The following is a 12352-nucleotide window of genomic DNA, read 5'->3' on the forward strand; positions in this document are numbered from 1 at the left end:
AAAAAATTTTTCAAAACTTTTTAATTTCTCAGACGTATCTATCTAAGGGAGATTTGCTAGATAACTCAAAAGCCATCTTCTGTATTAACAAATATTGCCAGTAGTCCGTCAATTTATCTAAAACTGGCTTTCTTAAAGCCAGTCATGTGATTACTAGCTTAGGAAGGACTCAGCAGCTTGGGATCTTGAGGATATGCCTTTGTAAAATGAGTTTATTTCCAATTTAAAACAAATCGTAATAGGATTTTGGATTTGAATGCATTGTGTTTCCCTTGGTATCCTACTTGATTTGAATGCAATAAACTATTATCTCAAGAGATCTCTATTTGAATTCTGTACAGTAATAGCTCTTTGCCAGGCAGTCATTGAGTAATGGTGAACTCCATTAACTTTTGCTCACTGCTTTTTTTGCACCCTTCCCTTTTGTATGTCTATAACTGACTTGATGGTATCACTTTTAGCTGTGTTGGTTTGATTTTTCAACAGCTGGTGCCAACTTTTCCACCAAAACCACCTGAACAACGTGGTGGTTTTTGTACTGCAGGGAATGAGCCAGCTACACTTTTACAGGTTCTATTTGGAATTTGGATTTCTCCGAAAGTCATTCAGACACGTAAGTTAAGAAAACTTTGTAGCAGGGCTTGAGTTGAGTCCTCTCATCCAAAGACTAGTGCATGTCTCAAACTATGCTCTTTGGCAACCTGATTGAACAAGCAGTAGAGGTTGTAGAAAGCAAGAAAGATTAAGGTTCAGAGATCTCTTGTTGAGATTAGGTTTGCCTCTGATTTTCTTTGATAATTTAGGCAAAATATTTATTACCAGATTACAATCTATACGTAGTCCCCAGGCTGATATATCCTGTTTTATTCGGGTTATGATGTTTTCAGAAATTATACACTTTATGTAAGTCTGTGTTTTTTGGCCTCTTGACTACATGACAAGATTAGACATCCTTAGAACAGTATCTGGAGCTGAATAGCGGCTTTCATCTTTAGAAGAGGCATGTGCTCTCTATTTTCCTCCCCATAGCCACCTCTAGTCTTTATTGGACTGTTTCATCCATTTACTGCTGAGGGATTTGAGTTGGTGAGTCCTATCTCCTTGGGTCTCCGTTTTCTTTTTTGCTTTCATTTATCAAAGGCTACATATATGCTAGGACCTACATCAATCATTCTGCATGCATCATCTTTAATTTTCACAGTAGTTCTGTGAGAGATATAAATATCTTCTGTATGTGAGGAAACTGTAAGTAACTTGTCCAAGTTATAGCTAGTAAGTGTTGGAGCTGGAATTTCGGCAAAGGTGAGCCTAAGTCTGGAGCTTTCAACCTTTCAGCTTTGCTGTATCATCTGTCCTAACTACTTGGCAAGCTGTCCACTAAAGTATAATAGATACAGAAGTGCTTGGAAAATATAAGGGACTTTCCTTTTCTGAGTTATACATTTCTGTAATGTTTGTCTTTGTTTCCAATGTGTAATCAGAACCAAATAAAATATCTGAGCTGGGATAAAGGTGGCTTCACTTACTTAGTCACTTTTATTATTATTATTATTATTACCTAGTCACTTTTACACATTAAGGAAACAGTCCTCATTTTGCAATACAAACAGTTAAGGTCCAGACCTTTCATAGCACTGAGCTGACAATAAAAGTGAAAGTCTTTGACAATATTTTAACTGCTTTCAAGCACTTTTATAAAAACTTGGTATGTATTTTCAGAAATTCCGCTTGCCACCACCATCATCTAATTTCCTAGCTGATATCATTGGATTGCAAAAGAAACAAGTAACGGGGGATCTATCCAAGATGGTGGAAGGTATGGCTGTGACTCTGGTTTGATGATTTGCTCGTTCTAAAAGACATTTTGGATATGCTTATAAGTGGGTTTATCAGTCAAGTTTATTCTTGCAAACAACTAAGGTCAATTCTAACTACCTTAAACAGAAAAGCAGGGTTTTTTTTTAAAGAAAAAATGGATAAGTACCTCGGGAGAATAGAGAGCAGGAACCATAGCCCGTATTCATGCCCCAGAAACCATCTGGTTAGGTGCGATAGCATAGGCTATCCCTGCATATCACTTAACGTTGGACTCTTATAAAAAACTGTGAATAATTTTTAAACTGTCAGTTGGTCTTTGTACCCACGAGTGTACAGATGGGAAGGAAGATCTTGCCTTTGACTAATGGAAAGGACACCCTTAATACTACTCACAGTGGGGAGTAGGCAGGAGGTTAAGATGCTGGCCATCTAAAAGAGAAATATCCATGATGGCAGTTTTTCAAACGATGGGTTGTGTCCGTGAGTAAGTTGTAGTTAACCTTCTGTTTTTGTAGGGGGAAGCAGGTAAGTGATGGAATAGAAAAGAACTTGCTCGATAGAGTTCATTGGACATAGTAAGGTAAGTATTGTTCAGTGATGCTTTTTTGTGTGTGTTCAGAAATAATAGTTACACTGAGGGGATGTGAAAAAGTGGTGAAAAGCCAGTGATTCCTTCCTATCTCCTCTAGGACTGTGCTTCTTATTATCCTGTCTTAAAGACCCCTGACTTCTTTCCACTGTTCCCCTCTCCTTCTACTAGATGCCTGTATCTGACTTGCCTCTGTATTTTATTTGACCTCCACTGTATTTTAAACATTTTTGAGTAAATAACAGAGTAGTCATTACTCGATTCAAAGCTCATGTAAAGACATAGCATTGCAAAAGAAATCATCAGAAAAAAGAAATTTGATGTGGCTGAAGAATATAGATTGTTGGGGATAATTGGAGGAGGATGGGTTAGACTTAGATAGTTGGGGGAGGATGGTAGTGGTGAGAGACGAGGCTGAGAGGTAGATTAAAGCTCTGTCCTGCAGGCTGTAAATGTCATGCTAAGGACTTTGGATTTTATTCTGTAGACTTTGAGGAGTCAGAGGATTATGGCTAGTTCTCTATCCTCTTAAGGATTTCACTTTGTTTCCCATCCTAAATATCAGAGTCCCAAAGCATAGTCTGTAACACTGATCTTCCCTCAATTCAGTCTTTCCTTCAAAATATTTATATATCTCACACTACATCTAAAACTAATGATGTAACGTATGGTGATTAACATAACAAAAAATTTTAAAAAAACCCCACAAAATATTATATATCTCCCCAAGTTGACCTATCGCTCTTCTTTGGTTAACGCCTGTATCTTTATCTCTAGGTCTGATGTCCCAGATTCCAGGCTTGCATTTTCAACTGCCTGCTGAATGTTGCCACTTAGATATTCCCCTGTCCCCTCAATCATAACATAGCTAAAAGCATTTTTCTTATCCTTAAATAACATAACAGGCTCCCATCTTCAAATCGCCTTTTCTCTTGGTACCAATTTTCTCTAAGACAACAGTCTTGAATTTTAGAATTACTTTTCTTTTGGCTCCCTGTACCCAGTCTGCAAAGCTCATTCCCTTTGCTCCTATGAATATCTATTCATATGTCACTTTACCAGAGAGATCTTCCCTGATTATAAAATTTAGGACAGTAACTCTTTTCCTGCCCCAGTACACCCTCTCCTCTTTTCCCTCCTTTACTTTTCTCTGTGGTCCTTATTCCTTACCTGACATATTATATATTTATTTATTGTCCATGTTCCCAACTAGAATTTCAGTTCCATGGAGAATTTTGTTGACTTTGTTCATTGAGGAATCTCTTGTGGCTAGAACAATGCCAGGTATATAAGTACTTAGTAAGTACTTGTTGACTGAATTATTTTATCACTGTGTTCTATCAGTTTTTCTTGTGTACTGTTTCTTTCATATATCCCTTTTCCTCCATCCTTTACAACATCTTGATTCAGACTAATCTTTTTTCTTCTTTGTTGGGTTTTTTTTTTTTTTTGTCCAGAATTTCTGCAAAACTTTTTCTCATTTCTCTCTCTCCATTTTCCACATTATCTTTGAGGTTGATCTTTCTTAAATACTGTTATGCCATTTCCCATCTTAGGAACTTTCTCTTGCTCTCCATTATTTATTGAATAATGGACTAAAGTCCAAACTCTTGAGTCTGGCATTTGCAGTGGCCTACAGTTCATTGTTATACTCCTCAGCCTTGTTTCCTATACTGCTCTCCTACACAGACTTTTTTTTTTTTAAATTCTCAGTTGGTCTAGTCACTACCATAACCAAGTTTGCTTTGTACATTTCTGTCTTACCTGGAATCCCCTCTTTTCTATTTACAGTATTTTGACTTCTTTAGTTGCAAGGACCAGATACTCATTCAGGCCATCCTAAGTGAGAGGGATATTATTAAAAGGATGCATGTAGACTAGAAAGCTATCAGGAGTCTAAGTGCCCTTTCATGGGCAATTCTCTGTATTTCCTAATTTGATTTTGGAAGCAAGCAATCGGATCAGCTTAGCTAATTACCATTGTCCCTTTTGAGCGTGTCTTGGCTAGGAATATCAATTTACTGGTCTACTTATAGATGGGTCTCTTTTTTCCTCAAAGATTTTATTTATTTATTTTAGAGAGAAAGAGAGCATGAGTCGGGGAGGAGCAGAGGTTGAGGGACAAGCAGACTCCATGCTGAGCACAGAGCCCAACACAGGGCTCAATCCCAGGACCCTGAGATCATGACCTGAGGCAAAATAAGAGACACTCAACCGACAGCCACCCAGGCACCCATAGATGAGTCTCTCTTAAGCCAGGTTCCCACTCTCAATCCAATCGGTGACCATTCCTGCTTAAAGAATAGGCTGATGCTTGAGCAAGTGGCTAGGGGTGGAATAGATTTAGCTAGAATGGGCTGTTAGGAGTGGCAGGCACTGTGATGGGCAGGTCTAAGACACCAACTCTCTAAATTCTGCTTTTTCTTAAAGATTCAGCTAATCTTTTCCTCTGTTGAACCGTATCTCACCACCCCAGCCAGTGTATTTTTCTTCCTTTCCCTTTTATGGCTTTTATTTATTTTTTAATTTTTTAATTTTTTTTTTTAAAGATTTTATTTATTTATTTGACAGAGAGAGACACAGCGAGAGAGGGAACACAAGCAGTGGGAGTGGGAGAGGGAGAAGCAGGCTTCCCGTGGAGCAGGGAGCCCGATGCGGGGCTCGATCCCAGGACCCTGGGATCATGACCTGAGCCGAAGGCAGACGCTTAACGACTGAGCCACCTAGGCACCCCTATGGCTTTTATTATTACAACCCATTTGAGACTTATACTCTCTTTATGTTCCTATAACTATATTACAGTACAGGCTCCTTAAAGTTGGGGGTGGGTCTTTTGATCTTCACTGTGCTTACCTGACACAGGTTTAGAAATATGTCCTTTGAGGTTTCTTAAACACACGTTCTTTTTTTTTTTTTAAGATTTTATTTATTTTAAGAGAGAGCTCAAGCTGGATGGCGGGCAGGGGAGTGTGGAGGAGCAGAGGGAGAGGGATAAGTAGGCTCCGTGCTGAGCGCAGAACCTAATGTGGGGCTTGATCCCACCACTCTGAGATAAAGACCTGAGTTGAAATCAAGTCGGACGCTTAACCGACTGAGCCACCCAGGTGTCCCTTCTTTTTTTTTTTTTAAAGATTTTATTTATTTATTTGAGAGAGAGAATGAGATAGAGCATGAGAGGGAGGAGGGTCAGAGGGAGAAGCAGACTCCCTGCTGAGCAGGGAGCCTGATGCGGGACTCGATCCCGGGACTCCAGGATCATGACCTGAGCGGAAGGCAGTCGCTTAACCAACTGAGCCACCCAGGCGCCCCCAGGTGTCCCTTCTTGAACACACATTCTGACGTAAGTTTAATTGTTCCTTTTGTTTCAGGGTCTTTACCTTCTGCCAGTTCAAAAGTCAGCATCAACCTGCAGAATGACCCTATTATTCAAAAATATGGCTCTAAGAAAGTGGGCTTAACCAGATGCCTTCTCACAAAGGAGGAAATGAAAACATTTCACTTTCCATTACAGGGTAGGTTTGTATTTAATCTGATGTTGGTAACAATGTAAGAATATTTAACAGTTTATTTTAAACTATTACTGTTGAAAATTCATTGTTTTGGCTGCTTTCCAAATGACTTAGTCCATCTTATATTAATAAGGAAACACTGTAAGTGTAGATGTGTACTATGATTGGTAAACTGATGATTTCGGATAGTACATAAACATGACCTTAAATATCATTGAAATATTCTGGGAGAAAAGTTATTCCTTTTTCAGTTTTCTTTCATTCCTTCTTACTATATTAAAAGGAAGTCAATATGTCTTTAACACTTCTCTAGTACTTCCAGTCTTCCTCTTACCCCACCATACCCCATCTTCATTTTCTTCAATGAATAGAACAAGTCTGGGCTCAGAGTCTTGGTCAGTTATGTAGCAGGAATTTAACAAAAATGCTTTAATTTAATTTTATTTTCTTTATTACCTTTTAATCATAGCAGTAATGTTAAATTTCTTTTTTAAAAAAACCACTCTATTGAGATATATAATTAATATACCATATAATTCACCCATTTAACAAAATACAATTCAGTAGTTCTTAGTGTATTTACAGTTTTACAACCGTCACCATAATCAGTTTTAGGCTACTTTCACACCACAAAAGAAATGCTGTACTATTATTTTTCACACAACACCCTTACCCCCTAGGCAATCACTAGTTTCTGTCTGTGGATTTACCTATGGAATCAAACAATATCTGGTCTTTTGTAACTGGCTTTTTTCACTTAACAAAGTCTTCAAGGTTCATCCATGTTGTAGCATGTAGCAGTACTTCATTCTTTTTTTAAATTTCTTTTCCTTTTATTTTAAATTTAATTTTAGTAAGATTAAATATAATTTAGTTTTGGGGGAGTCTGGCTGGCTCAGTCAGACGAGCATGAGACTCGTGATCTCAGGTTTCTGAGTTTGAGCCCCACGTTGGGTATAGATATACAAATTTAGTTTGAAAATAATATGTGTGGCACCATCCATATATGAAAACTCGTATCTTTCAGTTAATCCTACTTAATATTTTTTTAAGATTTAACAAGCAATTATTTTTTTTAATGAAGTATAGCAGTTAACACACAGTATTTCATTAGTTTCAGGTTTACAGCATAGTGATCTGACAGCTCTGTGATTATGCTGTGCTTAAAAGTGTAGCTGCCGTCTGTCACCTTCATTTATTTTTATTCAAATGATATTCTTTATATAGATATACAACATTTTCTGCATTCATTAGTTGAAGGACATTTGGGTTGTTTCCACATTTTGGCTATTATGAATAATACTGCTATGAACATTCAGGTACAAATTTTTGTGTGGACATAATGTTTTCATTTGGGGGAAGTATATACCTAGGAGTAGAATTGCTGGGTTACATATGGTAATTGTTAAACCTTTTGAAGAACTTTTTCCGGAGCAGCTGTACCATTTTACATTCCCTCCATATATCATGGATTGCCATGGGGATTAAATGAGTTAAGGTATACAAAAGTGCTTAGCATGTTGGGTGGCACATAGTGCTTTTGAAAAGTTATTTTTTGTTATTATTGCTACTAATCATATGATAAGGGCAGCAAGTATAAAGTCTCCCAGATTTGGGTTTGCCTCTCTTTTCTGGCCTAGACCATATTTTGATTCTTTTCATTGTAATTAGTTGGCAATTTTGAGGTACTATGACACAGAAACTGGTCAAAGTTCCTCAAACTCTACTTTGTTTCTTGTCATACAAGATCTAGGTATTTATACTGTTTAAGCCTCTGTCTGAAGGTAAGAATTTTCAATGGTTCAAACACTTTGGGACCCCTGAGCGGAATATGCCTGGTTATTGACTAAGTAAGGGTACACAATGGAGGGGGTACCTTAAGCCTATAGGTGGGTTCCTGTAGGGAATTTTCAGGCTATGATTCCAGAAAAATGCAGGCATGTTTCTGAACAGAGATCTCAGGGAAGTCTCAAGGGTAGAGTTGGTTACTTTCTGCCTACAGTGAAATCCTTTTAGATCTCTATTGTGATGGAATTTCATTCCTACTTTTTCTTGAGGAAAGAAAGATGCTACATGCAGTTTTTGCATACTTTATTATCCTCCTTTAGTGCCTACGTGAAAAGGTCCAGTGACTTGGGATTTAGCCAGAATTTAGGTGTTTTTTGTTTTGGTTTGGGTTTTTTTTTTGAGAGAAAGAAAGAGCGTGCAAGCACACAAGGGAAGGGAGAGGAGAGAGAGAATCTTAAGCAAGCTCCATATCCAGCGTGGAGCCCAATGTGGGGCTCAGTCTCACAACCCTGAGATCATGACCTGAGCCAAAATCGAGTTGCATGCTTAACCTGACTGAGCCACCCAGAAGCCACAGCTACAATTTAGTTATAATATCTTTTCTTATATGGAGGAAAAATTGTTACTTGGTAACTGCCAAGAAGTCCAGGCTCTACTATCCCCTATAAGAGCAGCCTGTAGTATTCTCCCAGATTATAAAAATGAGCAGATGGAGAAAAACTTGAGGACCGACATTGTCTCTCATATAATTTTTATATTTCAAGTGTCTAACAGAGAAGGTGTCCAGCAAATACAGTATTTCAGTTTTCCCTCAGTGAATGAATCTAAGAGTGATGTTTATCATCTCTAGTTTTAAAGGCAGATATTTTATTTCTTTTCCTCCTAGGTTTTCCTGACTGTGAAAACTTTGTACCTACCAAATGTAATGGTTCTATAACAGACAACAGTCCTCTCTTTGGACTTGACTGTGAAATGGTAAGTACTACTTTTAATGTTTCACCTGGAGGGTTACAAACTAGAGTCTAGTAGAAGATGATTTCTTGAGTCTAATGCACCAGTGAACCAGTGATTTAGTTCCAATATTTTGGTTTAAATAACTGAAAGTAGACCCTTTTACTCACATTTTAGAAAACTTGGATATATGCTCCAGGATGAAGAATAAATATCACATAAGTTTTTTAACTAGTTGTTAAGTTTAACGAAATCTCTGTCATTTACTATAAGTTTACTCCTTCTGTCTTTTGAACAGGGTTTTATTGTTCCCCTAAAGACTTTGACTCAATTGCCATTGGTTTGGCTTAATTTTACACATTTAAGATCAGAAGTAGGATTTCCCTCAAGCTCCCTTTGTGTTTTACTTTGTCTAATTAGTAAGTCTCCTTTCAAAGACCAGGGCATCCCCTATCAATACTCAGGTACCAGTCTCTCATTTCTTAACAGAATGGCTAAGAGCTAAAGTTTTCGAATCTCATATCAGAGTGTGTATCCTGGCCTTGCCTATCAATGGCGTTGTCACTTTGGACAAATTCTGTAACCTCTCATTCTCAGCTTCTCCCTCTGTGAAGTGGGGATAATAATAGAGGTACTTCATCATGTTTAGTATTGCATTAGATGATAATAGAGCATATTAATAAAAAATTACTTTCTAGTGGTACTCGGCTAATACTGGGATGTCATACACAATAAATGGTAAAATGATGAATGATGTTATTTCCATCCATCTTCCTTGAGCACATCCTTTTCAGAGCAATTAGATGAAATGTTCAGCAGTCTGCCTAGCTTTAATTTTATTCATACTGGGCTCTCTAGTTAGCAAAGGTTGTGCCATTGTCACTGGGACCCCAGTAGATTACAGTTGATGGCAATTGAGATACTGTTAATAATGAGAGGAAGCAAGAGCCTCCACAGTTCAGCAGTCTGACTATGGCCTGGTTTTTCAGTGCCTCACATCCAAGGGGAGAGAGCTAACACGCATCTCACTGGTTGCTGAAGGAGGCTGCTGTGTTATGGATGAACTCGTTAAACCTGACAACAAGATTATGGACTACCTTACCAGGTATTTTTCACCTTGCCTTCTGCCATCCCTAGTACTGGCAGACTAGAGTGGAATATGACAACAGGAATACTTTGTAGTTTCTGTTGGTTTAGGTATTATCTACTTTTATGTTATCAAAGACAAGGCTGGGGTAGCACAACTGTAAATTTTAAAACTGAAATTGCACAATGTCACTGTATAAAGCTCTTTAACCCTCTTGCTCTCTAGTCTTCCTGTGACCTTGAGTAAGCAGATCTTCCTTGTCTAAAGTCTCCCAGTTGTAATCATTATGTAGCAACTGCCAAACAGCTGGAGTTTTGCTCTCTGATAAGACTTCATTTGAAAAATCTGCAAATCACCATTTGGCAGTCAAATGATTTACAGCTTAAGCTGCCTTGACCTCAAAAATCAAAACAAAGTTTTTCCGTAACAGAAATTTGAAGCTCAAAAATTTTAGTCTTTTTTTTTTTTTTTTAAAGATTTTATTTATTTGAGAGAGAGAGAATGAGAGAGAGCACATGAGATGGGGGAGGGTCAGAGGGAGAAGCAGACTCCCCGCCGAGCAGGGAGCCCGAGGCGGGACTCGATCCCGGGACTCCAGGATCATGACCTGAGCCGAAGGCAGTCGCTTAACCAACTGAGCCACCCAGGCGCCCTAGTCTTTCTTTTTAATTGTAATTTCAGAATGTACATATTATAGTGATTAGGCAAAGAAAAGCTAGTAAAACATTATTCTTGAAGTTGCATCTATAGATTCTGCTTACCTTAGGCACAGAGAGGCCATGATAGTAATAAAGATTGTCCTATTAGCAGACATAATTAGTATTCTTAGGGAACAGTCATTTGTGGCAAAGATGTATGTACAAGCTTGTTTGTCACAATATTTCAAAAATATGGGAATATAAACATCTGAAAGTAGTAGGGGATTGGTTAAAATATGTGAAATCCATATAATGGAATACTCTAACCATTTAAAAGGATGTGTTGAAATAGATTTATTGATGTGAAAACTTGTTAATGATATATGGCAAATGATAAAATCATGTTATAAAGTAACATGCATTATGATTGCATTTTTATAAAAATAAAATATATACAGGGGCACCTGGGTGGCTCAGTCATTAAGCATCTGCCTTCGGCTCAGGTCATGATCCCAGAGTTCTGGGATCGAGCCCTGCGTCAGGCTTCCTGCTCGGTGGGAGGCCTGCTTCTCCCTCTCCCCACTCCCCCTCCTGTGTTCCCTCTCTCGCTGTCTCTCTGTCAAATAAATAAATAAAATCTTTAAAATAAATAAATAAAAATAATAAAATCTATACATGGGGGCGCCTGAATGGCTCGTTTGGTTAAGCATCCAACTCTTGATTTTGGCTTAGGTCATGATCTCTGGGTCCTGGGATGAGCCTTGCATCAGGGGCTTTGCACTCAGCAGGGAGTCTGCTTGAGGATTCCCTCTCTTTCTCTCTGCTTCTCTCTCTCAAATAAATAAATCGTAAAAAAATATATATATATATGTGAATATATGTATCAAAAAATATGAAAGGATATTTACTAAAATGTAAAAAGTGATCATCCCTGGATCCTGGGATTTTGGGTTAAATTTCCTCTTATCTGTATTTTCAACCTTTTTAAACTGAGCATATATTAATTTTTAAAAATATTCTTTTGAAATGACTTTTCAGGGAGGAAAACCTATTAATATCCTGACCTGTCCATTTCTCTCTTTTTATTGAAAGCTTTTCAGGAATCACAAAGAAGATTCTTAACCCAGTGACAACCAAACTCAAAGATGTACAGAGACATTTAAAAGCACTGCTTCCTCCTGATGCTGTGTTAGTGGGCCATTCCTTAGACTTGGATCTCAGAGCACTGAAAGTGAGTATCTGACTTAGTTTTTCCAGTATATATGCCTTTTCCATTTATTTCAAATCTAAAGTCTTGGGTTCTTTTATTCCCTCAGCCCACTTGTTTTTTCCTTTAGCATAGGATGCTACTCATTCTATTCTCTTTCCTCCTCAGATGATACATCCATATGTTATTGATACATCATTGCTTTATGTCAGAGAGCAGGGCAGAAGATTTAAGCTAAAGTTCTTAGCCAAAGCTATTTTGGGGTAGGTTGTTTGCATATTATAATATTGTCCTGACAAGTTGCATATAAGTTAACATATGATTTCTTATTTAATGCATATTGCAAATTTCAGGGTCTCTGTTCTCCCTCTTAGTCTGTAAACATTATTCTTTTCCCTTATGAATCCTGGGACCCTAACTCCAGAGAAGTATGACTCAGAGATGAAGAAATTATGGGAATACTAAAAGGGGTTTACATTCACATCTGAGGGTTGATGGATAGAACTGGACAGAACCGTCAGAAAAGTTAACCAGAATTTGAAAACAATGTTCTTATACTGAATGTATCTTCTTATGTACAAACACATGTGTATGAAGATGTTCATTATAGTATGGTTTAAAACAGCCAAAAACTGCAAATATTCTGTAGGAGTGGTTAAATAAATTACGTTTATCTATATTATTGAATACTTTGTTACTGTTAAAAGAATGTGATGGATCTGTATGTGCTAATAAGGAACTCTCTTAAAGTACTACTGAGAATAA

The 12352-nt window shown here is 37.7% G+C and overlaps 1 protein-coding gene across 16 annotated transcripts in view; it reads left to right on the forward strand.

Moving 5' to 3' along the window:
• Positions 1 to 12352, forward strand: part of REXO5 (RNA exonuclease 5) — a 64390-nt gene that overhangs the window by 7308 nt on the left and 44730 nt on the right. For all 16 annotated transcript variants that reach the window (XM_064592748.1, XM_064592750.1, XM_045875094.3 and 13 more), the window contains exons 4-10: positions 487 to 613; positions 1720 to 1816; positions 5776 to 5919; positions 8591 to 8679; positions 9645 to 9760; positions 11473 to 11611; positions 11756 to 11850. In XM_064592748.1, the coding sequence (XP_064448818.1) occupies positions 487 to 613; positions 1720 to 1816; positions 5776 to 5919; positions 8591 to 8679; positions 9645 to 9760; positions 11473 to 11611; positions 11756 to 11850 (807 nt within the window). The remainder of the gene's footprint in view (positions 1 to 486; positions 614 to 1719; positions 1817 to 5775; positions 5920 to 8590; positions 8680 to 9644; positions 9761 to 11472; positions 11612 to 11755; positions 11851 to 12352) is intronic.

The sequence above is a fragment of the Mirounga angustirostris genome, unplaced genomic scaffold (genome assembly GCF_029215605.1).
Source record: "Mirounga angustirostris isolate CCGP_5_RB_7025 unplaced genomic scaffold, mMirAng1.0.hap1 SCAF_5, whole genome shotgun sequence".
Taxonomy (NCBI): domain Eukaryota; kingdom Metazoa; phylum Chordata; class Mammalia; order Carnivora; family Phocidae; genus Mirounga; species Mirounga angustirostris.